Below are 13318 nucleotides of genomic sequence, written 5' to 3' on the forward strand. Positions count from 1 at the left end.
TGTAATTTAAGAATACCTCAGAATCAAAGCAATGGTTTATAAAATGTCATCAAACCTTCAGCCACACTAATGCTATTGTATGACATGTTTGTGTGAGAAATGTATAATTAACTCCACATTATTTTGCAGATGAAATGTCATGAGTCTGTTTTTGTAATACAGCTTTATTAAATACAATCAGGATTTAATATACAAAGTGTAAAAATAATTTGAATTTGAAATATATACAATACTGTACATGTGCATTTAGTAGCATTTTCGGGGTTTTTGTCTTTGCAGTATTCTGTGGCCTGGTAACAAGTCGTCAGGTTCCTTTGTGTCTTTCTGGTCTTTCTGAAGAGCCTCAGCTACTTCAGAACGGCTTTTTGATGAGTTATTTGCTTCCCCAGTAGACTTGGAACTATTTTTGGGTGAAAGACCATCAGATAAATTAGTAGTTATTGTACTGCTCTTTTCATTTACATAACCAATCTTCTTTTCTTCTGGCAAATTATTCATGAGTGCTTGTGTATTAATCATTGCAAGTTCTTCATCAGCAACCAGGTCATTCTCAGGAAGATGGACAGTTTCTCTCAATTTTCTACAGGGGGTGACATGACTAATATTTTGATTTGTTTCTTTTGATGACTTGCTACGCTGTAAACCCAAACTTCGTGGAGGCTGAAATGCTTTTTTTAAAGATGGAGAAATGATTGAACAGATTGGTGTCAGTGGTGGAGGGGCAGGTATGGAACTGAGGAAATCCATCGCTTTTCTCTTTTTGCTGTTTTTGGGATGGTCTTCATTAATTGTAGCAGATGAAGGTGTTTTTGCTGACCCTTGTGCAAAAAGTTTCGCATTTGGTGTGCTAGTTGACAAAGGGCTTGGATGCTTTATTTCAATTTTAGAAGAGATCTAGTTAAAGAGAGAGAAGTTTTACGTTGAATAGAATGTCCTATTTCATTAGCTTCCTCAATTACTTCCACGAAACAGGGTGGGGAGAAAAACACCGATACAAAAATGCTATGTCATCATTCATGTCCAATTTAACTTTAGTTTGATGTCTTCTGATGGTGACTAATACTATTTTTTCAAGTATCGATGCTTCATAAATCATTGTTTACATGTACACTAAGACAGCACATGTACATTCTGTTTCTGAGATCTAAGCTAAATGTATGGGAATTTTTCTGTGCCAGATGGTAAGAAATCAAAGCACTCATAAAAAGAAAGAGTTAAGTCTTCTACTGCATTGGATATGTCCTCAACAGGTTGTGAAATAACAGCAAAAAAACATGAAGAAGAGAGGGATAGAATATAGGCCAAAACAACTTGAAGATAACAATATGCACAAGATAGACGTTAAGCAGCAATTCATTCAAACACATGCTTAACTTGATGCCTCATTTGTTTTAACTTGGCTAATACATTTAATAGACAGATATAAACTAAACCTTCAGAATTAAATATTAGCACTCTCTCTGAAATGGAAAAGAATGCTTTATAAGCTTAAACTTTGTCCCCAGGAATTGATCTCACATCAGGGTGTTTCCACCTCCCCTGCAACGAGTGGCAGGAAAAATTTTTGTTCTGACTGCACTCAGTACTCCACATCAGGAACAACTTGCCACCAGCAGCTTTCATGGGAAACTTCAGTACAATTTAACTCCATTTTTGCCAAGATTGCTATAAAATGTAAACATTTACTAGGTGATACCTCTTTTAAATCCTGGAAGTAGTGAACAATATCTAGGAAAAGAAGACCAGGAGGTAAATTCTCTAAGCAGGGATAGGAACTGCAGAATGCCATGAAAGAAAAATTTACAGATCAAGACTTTTCCTTCCAGTGACATCCACGTCAGATAATCTTCAGTGGGACCAAGGAAGCAATAAATAGTCTACAGGGAAAGGATGATTCATTTTACTCATATAAAATTCTGAATATTTAAAGTATGCTGTGAAAACACAGGCCACAAGGGGAGATTTTCATGTACTGCTTTGAGGAAGAATAGTCTCACAGTTCCTCCTGGGGAATAATCCTAAACCCACACACAGAGCAAGCTGCCTATCAACCTGCATTGCCCTGAAGAAAACCTATGGAGTGGACTGAGAAGTGAGAACAGTCACCACTGAGAACAGTCACCACAGCTACCAGTATAAAACACGCTTATATCCTTACTGTATGTACTGTCAGTATAAACACAACATTAATTACCAGAAGCTTACCAAACTTTTATCCTCTGCATAAAGACCTGAGTTGCAGGAAGGAGAGGGGCATTCCAAGCCACATCTTTTCATTAAACTGGGTGGAAGTGAGATTTTTTTTTGTAGCAAATTCATCAATTTACTTTCTGCATCAGAGCAAAAGGAGGCCACATTCTATAAAGGAGAACAGATTACAATGCGGAACAGTTGTTTTTCAAATCGTTTAAGTACTATATGCTCACAATGTATTTAGGACTCTGTTTTCTCATCATAATCCCACTAGAAGTTTATTTTATATCAAAACAACAACTTAGAAGACTGCTGCACTTTCCACAGAGGTAAGTATCATATCTTCCTTTTATTGTTAACAAGAAAAAAATCCTTTTGTATTTAAATGTATTTTTCAGTAAGAATGCATGACCAAGATGCTATTTAGCACAGCTAGAAAATGGAAATAATAAATAAATAAATAAAATCAACAATCTGATACTGAATATGTTCAGCTGAGCAAGACAGTAAATTTCAACTTTTAAAAGGCCAAAGAGCCAAACTATGCGTGACAGATTTCCTGTTGACAGGTACAATATTTTTCGCTAGCCAGAGAAGATTCTGTGGCACAGCCTAAAGACAGTGTTGGCTGAACTGAATTAAAAAACTAAAAAAAAAAAAAAAAAATTAAAAAAAAAAATCAAAAGACATTCAATAGGTGATATGGAGAGTCCTCCAGGAAAAGTACATTAACACCTTACTCCATCTCCCAGAAAATCCCCTCAAATTCAACATTATGTGCATTATTTGTTTTAAAGATTTATTAGTACTAATTGACTTTTTGGTGAAGAATGTAACAAAGCAGTAACTAAAATTAATCATTAAACTGAAAATCTACATATTTACCTCTATCGTACTTCTCAGTTCATTATACTTCTCTTGAAGATAGTTTGCCTTTGGACTGGCTGAGAATACGGAAAGATCTCCAGCCAACAGCATAGGAATTTCTGATCTGAATTCAGATTGCCACTGAAGGTTGCTTGCAGAAATGAATGAACAGCGGACAACTATATCTTCAATAGCAAAATGTCTAAGATCTGTCCAGATCTTCACTGCCACCAGATTATAGCTTTCATCAGAGAGGTACACCATAGTAGTGAAACCTAGAAGCAAGAAAAGGTCTGAATTACCCTTTAAGTAAAGGTTGATTACAGCAATTTTTATCTATAACAAAAGTCACACACATCCTGAAAGAGAATCGACAAATCTAACATGGCAGCCTATCTGCATGGTAACAGATGTTTGATGTTTCATTCATACGTCACCATCATTGGAAGTATTCAAAAAATGTATAGACGTGGCACTTCAGGATATGGTTTAGTGGGCTTGGTGGTGTTGGGTTGATGATTGGACTTGATGATCTTGAAGGTCTTTTCCAACCTTAATGATTCTGTGATATTCTACTCTATCTCCCTACTGATTATCAAAAACAACTCCAAGTCTATGTTCCACTGCTTAAAAAAAAAAAAATACTACTATGGGTTTTTTCCATGTCATTCAGCAGATTATTCAAAAACGACTCCACGTCTGTGTTCCACTGCTTAAAAAAAAAAATACTACTGTGGGTTTTTTCCATGTCATTCAGCAGATTATTGACCTGTTCCTACCCATGAACTCCAGAGCCTGGGTGCTACTCATTCCGTTACACTGGGGTAGCTCACATAGAATAGTTTGGGTTGGAAGGGACCTTTAAAAGGTCATCTAGTCCAACCCCCCTGCAATAAGCAGGGCCATCTTCAACTACAGCAGGTTGCTCAGAGCCCCGTCTAACCTGACCTTGAATGTTTCCAGTGATGGGGCATCTACCACTTTTCTGGGCAACCTGTGCCAGTTCTTCACCACCCTTATTGGGAAAAATTTCTTCCTTCTATCTAGTTTATCTATCTATCTATCTGCCCCCTTTTAGTATAAAATCATTACTCCTTGTCCTATCACAACAGGCCCTGCTAACAGATGGGGCCCTGTCCCCATCTTTCTTACAAGCCCCCTTGAAGTACCGGCAGGCTGGAATAAGGTCTCCCTGGAGCCTTCTCTTCTCCAGGCTGAACAACCCCAACTCTCTCAGCCTGTCCTCACAGGAGATGTGTTCCACCCCTCGGATCATTTTTGTGGCCCTCCTCTGGACCTGCTCCAACAGGTCCATGTTCTTTCCTGTGCTGAGGGCTCCAGAGCTGGACACAGGACTCCAGGTGGGGTCTCACCAGAGCAGAATCACCTCCCTCGACCTGCTGGCCACACTTCTTTTGACACAGCCCAGGATACAGCTGGCCGTATGCATGATGCTAATTCTGCAGATGCTGAATACAGATGTGAGAACTTACATCCACTATTTATGGAAACAATTAAAGAACAGCTTCTCTTGAGCTTAGATCCTCCCTTACAAAATTCTTCCTGAGTTAATAAGTGAAGACAGTTTTTCTTTAGGTAAGCAGATTATCTGCCAGCATATCACAGTGATGGGCTATATTAACATCTTTTCACAGGCCTGAGATGTAGGTGCAACAACAAGATCATTTTGACTTTTGAAATAAAAAAATGTAATGCTTATTCAATGAGGGCATGAACGTGATCCACAACATACCTGTTCTGCTAACAGAAACTACAACTCCAACTAAATCAACTTCAGCACATGGTGGCTGAAAAGAAGGATCCAACAAACTGGTGAATTTTAGAGCTTTTCTTGGAAAGAAAATCTGTACCAGCATCTCCTGTGATACCTGAAGAAACACAGAATTTTTAAGTTTTTACTTATATAGACTGTGATACGTTTTAATGGTACATCTTTATGCAGTTAAAGTGCTTACTGATAGTTGTAGATACTGAGTTTTCTTTGTTGCTGTTAATTGTATGTTAGTTGAGTCTGATCTTCCTTTGGACTGTGATGTTGACAGCTGGTAGATTCTGTACCGACTGCCTTCCTTTAACAGTGAACAAATATCTAGCAGTGGACGCCAGATACTCAGTATCACTCCTAATAATAGCAGATTAAGATATATTAGCTCTGCAATACTAATTTGAAGGCTTTTAAACAATATAAATCCACAACACTCCCCCCCACCCAAAAGCCCTAAACCGAAACCCAAATAAAACTGGAAATATTAACATGCATGCTAGAATACTGTTGGGAAACTCTTCAAATCTACCTGCTATGTTGGCCAGTTACCATGTTTAGATAGAAGTTATTTATAATTTTCCAAGTACTAACCTTTATGTTTTTCTTGCTTTCTGTAGTCTACCACACATAATTTCCATACAGTAGACACATCTCTTTTGGAACAACCATTTTCTTCCTGTTCTGATTCTAAAGCCTTCTTGAATTCTTCTTGTATCTGAGTTTTCTTTTTATCATTCATCAACTGCCTGTAAGCATTCAAGGCTTTTACTTGGTCTTCACTGAGATATCCCTGTAACCAAGAGAAAATGCATTCAGTATATTTTTTATTAATTGAAAAAATCCTGCCAAGATTTTTAGATAGCATCTTTCTTAAGTGTTCGTCTGTTACAAGCAATTTATTGTTCAACGGATATACTACTAGGACTTGAAGGTGTGTTAACACAATGGGAGTAAGCAGTCTTGACTGGTACTCTGCCAGTGCTCTGTTGTCAAAGCATTACATTACACACTGTTCTTATGTGATAATTAGAAGCCTGCTTAAGAATGCATCATTGTCGTGGTTTAGAGGAGTTGCACCTCTTAGCAGGCTGCTATCTCTCAGCTGACAGTGATTTACACTAAAATGCATCAGGAGTGTTACCTTTCTGACCAAGCCTTCAAGATCCAGACACCTTTACATGTAGCACCACATATATGTGTAACATTTTATCAAATACAGTCACAGATCTTATGGCTGTGTGACAGTCAAGGACTGTGACTTGAAAAATGCAAGGCATGCATTTTATTTTTAACAACTGGCAAGGACTAAACACTTAAAAATTGTGATTGAACTGGAAGAGGGACTGAAGAAAGCAATGACAATCTAATCACTCAAACACTTCAGTGAACAGCATGCAATAATAAGTGTGTGAAACTCAAGACTTACGAGGTGCATTTAGTTTTCATATATGCAAGACAAAACAAAGTAATTAAATTACAAGTAACATTAACTTTTAATGGTGCTATTTTCCTGGATCTTTATATCAAGAGAAAATAGCTTACTCTCTTTTGCAATCCAAGATATTTTTTATCTATTTTAACAAACCTTCAGGAAAATATTTTCAAAATTTTAAATCTCAATTTATTTAGCAATAAGCATGCTGTAGAAAATCTCAAAAGGTGGCAAAAAAATAGTAATTTAATGGTTGCTTTTAGCAGAAACTACTAAATCGTACATTATTTCACAAGCATTTCAAAAGCAGCCCAGTAGGTTCTACAGTTACCTCCATATATCCAGGATCAGATGCATTCTGAATCGCTTCATAAAGTTCTGCACCATCCTGCAAATTATGGATTTGCTGTCTTGTGACTATGCGTGATCTCGGTGTTCTTCTGCTAGTTCCCTCTGTTGAAATAAAAGCCATTATGTTGAGTACAGCAATACACTTTGAAAGTGAAGGAAAAAATAATTATATAAGAAGCATGGCAGTACTTAGGCCTTGCCAGAATAAAAACCACAAAATGTTTCTATATAGTATATAGGAACTGATATATGTGTATATATATAAGGAAAACACTGGTATGTGGAAGTTCATATCAGTGAAGTTAAGAATTATAAAGCAGTCTCTGATTTCAACTAAGAATTCAGTGGTGGTGTGTCTGTTTTGGGGTTTTGTTTGGGGGTTTTGTTGTTTTTAGCGTATGGCTTTATTTGACTTCTTGTTATTCATGAGGGACTTCAGGATCTGAGAAAGCAGTTAGAGAAATTCTCAGTGTTACAAATCACCACAGGAAAGATTCATGGAAAGGGAGAAGCTATCTGGGTTGTAGATATGACCCTGTGAAATTTGAACTGCACAGACTACCATTAGTGATGAAATCCTATCTGTTCCTGGGAGGAAAAAAAAAACAACTACAAATCCAAAAAACACAAAACCAAAACCAACAAAAACTCCTCCCAAAAAACCAGACCAGAGTATCAAGGCAGCTGGATTTCATAACCAATCTGGCAAGAATCCTAACACCCTTCCTCATTCCAGTTTAGGTGAACCTTATTCCAGTTGCAAACCTAAAGGGATGCAAACCTTTCTGGTACAGCAGTGAGCTTCATGAAGCTGTAGAAATCAGCAGCCAGCTGCAGCACTTACAGCAACAGCAGACCTGAAAATACTGCTAAAGTTCACTGGCAGAGGTGTGCAGTTCGTGGCAAACTCTCCTGCTCAAGTAGGGCCACCTACAGCAGGCTGCCCCAGAACATATCCACTGAGCTTTTGAGTACCTCCAAGGGTAGAGATTTCACAGCCTCTCTAGGCAACACTTTTGGTCACCCTCACAGTGAAAAAGGTCCGGAGGGAACCTCCTGTGTTTCAGTTTGTGCCCGTTGCCTCTAGTCTTGTCACTGGGCACCACTGAGAAAAGCCTGGCTCCATCTTCTTTGCACCCCTCCCTTCATGCATTTATGTATATTGATCAGATCTCCCTGAGCCTTCTCTTCTCCACGTTGAACCGTCCCAGCTCTCTCAGCATCCTATGTCAGATGCTCCAGTCCCTTGACCATCTTCATGGCTCTTTGTTGGACTCTCTCCAGTATTGTCCATGTCTCTCTTGTAAAGGGGAGCCCAGAACTGGACACAGTACTCCACATGTGGCCTTACCAATGCTAAATAGAGAGGAAGGATCACCTCCCTAAACCTGCTGGCAACACTCCTCAACTTGTTGTCCACCTGGAGCTTCAGGTCTCTTTCTGCCAAGCTGCTTTCCAGCGGGGCTGCCCCCAGCATATACTGGTGCATGGGGCTGTTCGTCCCCATGTGCAAGATTTGCACTTCCCTTTGTTGAACTTCACGACGTTCTTGTCAGCCCATTTATCCAGTGTGTCAAGGTCCGTCTGGATAGCAGCACAACACTCTAGTGCTATCAGTCACTCCTAATTTTGTATCATTGGCAAACCTGCTAAGAGTACACTCTGCCCCATCATCCAGATCATTAATGAAGATGTTAAAACACGACTGGACCCAGTGTTGATCCCTGGTATACACCACAAGTTACTGGCCTCCAACTACACTCTGTGCCAGTGATCACCACCCTCTGGGCCCAACTGTTCAGCCAGTTTTCAATCCACCTGTCTGTTCATCCAGCCCATGCTCCATTCAGCTTCTCTATGAGGATCTTAAGCAAGACAGTGTCAAAAGCCTTACTGATGTCAAGGTAGACAATACTCACTGCTCTCCCCTCATCTACCCAAGCCAGCAATTTCATCATAGAAGATTGTCAGATTAGTCAAACATAACTTGCCCTTGCTGAATCCCTACTGACTACTCCAAATCACCTTCTTGTCCTTCATGTGCCTCAAAATAGTTTCCAGGATTAATTGTTCCATCACCTTTTCAGGGATCAAGGTAAGGCTGATTGGTCTGTAGCTAGTTCTCTGAGACCTCCTTCCTGTCCTTTTTGAAGACAGAAGAGACATTTGCTTTCCTCCAGTCTTCAGAAACTTTTACCAATCGCCATGATCATTCAAAGGGGATCAAGAGTGGCCTCACAAAGACATCATCCAGCTTCTTCAGCACTTGTGGGTGCATCCCATCACCAGACATATATCCAGTTTGCATAAGTATTCTCTAACTTGATCCTCCTTCCACCAAGGGTATGTCTTCCTTGCTCCAGACTTTGCCATGGTCTCCAGGGCCTGGGATTACTGAAAGCTATAATAGTTAATAGTGTTGCAGTTAAGGCTGAGGTGAAAAGGGTACTCGGTAACTCAGCCCTCTCCAAGTCCTGTGTCACCGGGGTCCCTGTCCCACTTAGCAGCTCCACTGACCTCAGTATCTCCACAGTCACACAATGGTTGTGAGGAAACATGCCCAGTCTTGGTGCTCAAGTCTGTTGAGAGACATCCTAATGAGTGCCCACTTCTGGGTGAAATATTACAGTGTCAGGTCTTTGAAGAGAATGAAATTACCAATTCTACAATTTTGTAGCACTTCCTCAAGCATTATCTCAATGGTAATTTTTTAGTAGCCTGGCTAACAACATGTTCAGGAAGAGTTTCCTAAATAGCTGCAATGCCAAGCAAATACATATGCATCTGTTTTGTTCTGAAAGGTCTTGATACATAGGAAGTAAAAAACCTAAAACAATACCACACAAAAACAACAAAGAAAACAACCCAACACCCCATCTCTGCCTCTCTATGACCAGAGAAGTTTTTGTCAGTTTCTTTAAACTCTTCTGTAAATGCCAAAAAAGTTTTTGTGTTCTTATTACATGTTCTGAAACAATGAAAGCCTTACCTTCATGCTTTTCATATTCTGCTTGGATTTTTGCAAACAGAGCTTCCAATTTCTTTTGTTGATCCTCTGCATGCTTGGCAGCTTCCCTTTCTTCAGCTCGGCTGTTACGAAACACGTATGAACCAGCTGAAGTTTTTTCCACCCACTGAAATAAAACAATTCAAACAAAAACCAGACTTTTTTTATTTTTAAGCTTCCTTCTAATACTCCCTGCTAAGCAAAAATGCTTTAAAAAATGATCAGGCAGTAGATCGTAAGTTCTTTCAGTATAATAGATAAAAAGCAAAAACCTACAGCATTGGTTGGTAAATCTTCGCTTTAAAGACAGAATGCAGCAGTAGTCAAAACTGCATGATTTAACAGCTGAAGAAACCACAGCTTATAGTAATAGGTATCAGTGACATAATTTAGACAATATTGTATCTACCAGTGGGATGCAGCTAAGATAGAAACCATCAAACTCAAGGCTTAAAAAATATACCACAACTGTATTCTACCCAATTTGTCTTTCCACATCAACTGTATTGTCCGTTTTAACATGCTAGATTAGATGCTGTAAAAAAAACTGTGGTGATGTTCTGCACACACTCTTAAAACTTTTTCTGCCTGAAATGGTCCCACAGACCTACAGCCTTGTCCACAACGCTGCCAGAACTGGCTTGCCTGATGCCTTAAGTGCCCGGTTTGAAGAGACAGGCGAGACAAAGAGGTCACTGCTGCTGAAAGTGGTCCCTTCCCTTCCTCTTTGCTGCACAATCCCATCTTCTCCCTTGCACTGGCTCTGGCACATATACAACCCTGTCAGACTACATCAGTTTGATAATTCAATAGATGGCTGTTTGTTGGGGGTTTTGTTTGGGGTTTTTTTATTATTAGTTAGTTACTCCTGGTTTAGTGAATTAAATTAGCTAAGCAACAGGACCAGATGAGCTCCAGGCTTAGCATGGAGAAGCAGCAATAGAGCATAGAGCGAGCAGGATGAGGAAGGATTGAAGGAGTGATCCTTATGAGGCAGTGAATTGTTGAAATAGGCTCTGCCTGCCTCATTAACTGCATGACATCTATTTCCTGCACTATTCACAGTTTGACACCTTTAATTAGGGTTACTGTGATTCCTACACTCCTTGACTCTTGAGATAAAAAGGAGACAGACAGCCCAAGTCTTCCTATCATTTTGGTAGGTTTGAGCAAGAGTATCAGTGTTTTAAGAAAAAAAAAAAATTCCACATCAGTCTCTTGATAAAGTGAGATACAAAGCACCATTTTCCTCCCCAGCCTGGAAGCCGTCTACTGTGATGTGGTTACAGATTACAGTCCCCTTTCTGGGACCTAAACAAATGTTAGTTCTATCAGGCAGTTCACACAGTAAGTGATGCAATTTCCTCCATTAAAGTAATGATCTAAATATCAAAGTAATGATCCAAACCAAATATTGCTATTACCCTTGCAGAATTCATTCTACATCCACCAACAGTTATACAACACTTTAAGAAGAAAGCAATGAAAAAAATCCCTTATCTGTACATGCCAAGTGTAACATGCTCTGAGAAAAGTTAACAAAATCTGAAAGTTGTATCCTGGTTAAATTGTTAACATTGAGAGGATTGATTACAAACAAAAATATTATTTCTTTTTGTAGTTGGTATTGTTATAAAAGCAAGTAGTTACAGTTAAGTCCGACCATATTTGAAATGTCTGGATATCAAGTGGTACTTAAAACATCTTCATTCTATTTCACACCATAATCACATTGGGTTTTCAGTAATATTTTTAAATAATAGATCTTAGACAATATAGCCAGCTACATGTAAGAAAAAGTAATCTTACTAATGGTTATAAAATATTTAATTTCTTTGCAGGGATATGTATGCTAATAATAGAAAAAACTGAGTTTCAATTCTGCTTGGAGCTGAAACTGTCAATGTTTTTTTCTCCTTTAAAACAAGCACTGTCTTTTTTAGATTACAGAACTGAAATTTAATTATTTCTGGCTTTCTGAAGCTAAAAGCAAAGTCAATCAGAAGACACTGAGCACAAACCGAAATTCTTGGTATAGCAGGATACTCCAGTCCTGAAATATTAAATACATGCACACTGCAAGAACCAATCCTGTTCATTTTACACATAATGGTACCTTTTCTTAATTTTTTTAGCTGTCTATACTATATCTGATTTGACGAATGATACAGCAATTAAATAATATAATTTAGACCTCATAAAAGCTGTTAGAGACATAAAATACTTATACCGTACCTGAATAGGGTAAGCTCTTTGAATAACTATATCAATACACCCCACTGCACCACCCTCACTGTAAAGCGATGACAAAGGCAAAGGAAAAGGTCTGGGATCCCGATGAAATCCTAGTTTTGCATGCCATCGTGCACATCGAGTGCTGTTCGCCGAAATCTGAATAAATCAAGTGTTGAATGACAAACTGTCACTGGTAGGTCAAAAGGATATCCAACTTATTATATCTAGAGGAAAGACTATTCTCACGCTGACCTCACTAAGAATATCTCATTTTTGCACCCGAACATACTACATTTTAATTTCATGGTTTCTTTTCACATTGAAGAATGTATTTTAGACAGGAACTAAAAATTTGATGAGTTAAAATTCTCTAGGAAATGAGCAGTTATGAGACAAGCCATTGCTTTATACCAGAGGAGCAAAATTTTTATGCTGAAACTTCACCCAGCACTTCAATCATCCTCAAACAAGTCAAAACCCACTGTCTCACAACCTGTTTCCCCTCCCCACCTTCTTCCTCCAACTTCCATATTGTCTGTGACGGATAAATACTTCTTCTAACTTGGTGCTTAACCAAATTAAGGAGCTGGAATTGACAAAGCACGCAGCAAAACCTGGCAGAATTTTGTATTATAAACTTCACTTCCAACCCTATTAAATAGCATCAGCTACTTTGCGTCATATCTTACAAATCTGGTTATTAAACTTTGACAAAACTTTTTCTGTTTACAAAATGTGGCTCAAGTAAATAGCATCTATCACATCTCTCAGGCACAATCAATCAAGCTGAACTGATATTTTGTTTTACCTTTAACATAAGGGAATCTGGAGCTTCCAGTGGCGTACATCCATTTTGAGAGCCAACAAGTTCTGCTCCATGCACTATGATCTTCTGACCAACAGTCAGCCTTCTTCTATGTAAGAAAGCTTTGAGAGGTGGATCCAGAAGAGCTCTAATCCCATACCAGCCATCAGTAACTTCAATTATTGCAGCTGCATTTTTACTTTCCATGTTCTTAGTGCTACTGCTAGGAGATACAACGGTGTTTAGCGATATGATTTTAGAAATACATAGTACAAGTGTTTTACCTGCCGCATCATCTCTCTCTGTTATTTTTTTGATGGCTGATCGTTTACTTTTATCAACTTCCAAATCATACCTGCAAAAGAATTCATGATGCTTTGTTAAAACAAACAAACTCCATCACATTGTTTTTCCTTAAAAACAACTGTAGCAAACTATTGTTTAATCAAGCTACATGATTAAGTTACCACTGTAGCAAAGTAAATGTTACCTACATTTCTGCAAATAAAATGCACTACATTTTTAATACTGATATGCATAAGTTTAACAATATAGGTATTCTGATAAACAATAAAGGTAGAGGTGCTTATTTTATAATATTATTAACTAGAAAGCACAGAATCACTAAGGTTGGAAAAGACC

At 38.4% G+C, this 13318-nt stretch overlaps 1 protein-coding gene across 1 annotated transcript; it reads right to left on the reverse strand.

Annotated features, from left to right (window-relative positions):
- Positions 1–246: 246 nt before the first annotated feature.
- Positions 247–13031, reverse strand: LOC104620935 (breast cancer type 2 susceptibility protein-like; the record flags this gene model as incomplete). The annotated part of the gene is made up of 9 exons (XM_010287298.1): positions 247–894; positions 2206–2358; positions 3079–3335; positions 4814–4949; positions 5487–5636; positions 6610–6731; positions 9619–9763; positions 11872–12027; positions 12680–13031. Coding segments are annotated over 9 exons (2119 nt in total), but the record flags the coding sequence as incomplete, so codon positions are not given.
- Between the last annotated feature and the right edge of the window lie 287 nt (positions 13032–13318).

Source organism: Phaethon lepturus, unplaced genomic scaffold, assembly GCF_000687285.1.
Source record: "Phaethon lepturus isolate BGI_N335 unplaced genomic scaffold, ASM68728v1 scaffold12925, whole genome shotgun sequence".
Lineage (NCBI taxonomy): Eukaryota > Metazoa > Chordata > Aves > Phaethontiformes > Phaethontidae > Phaethon > Phaethon lepturus.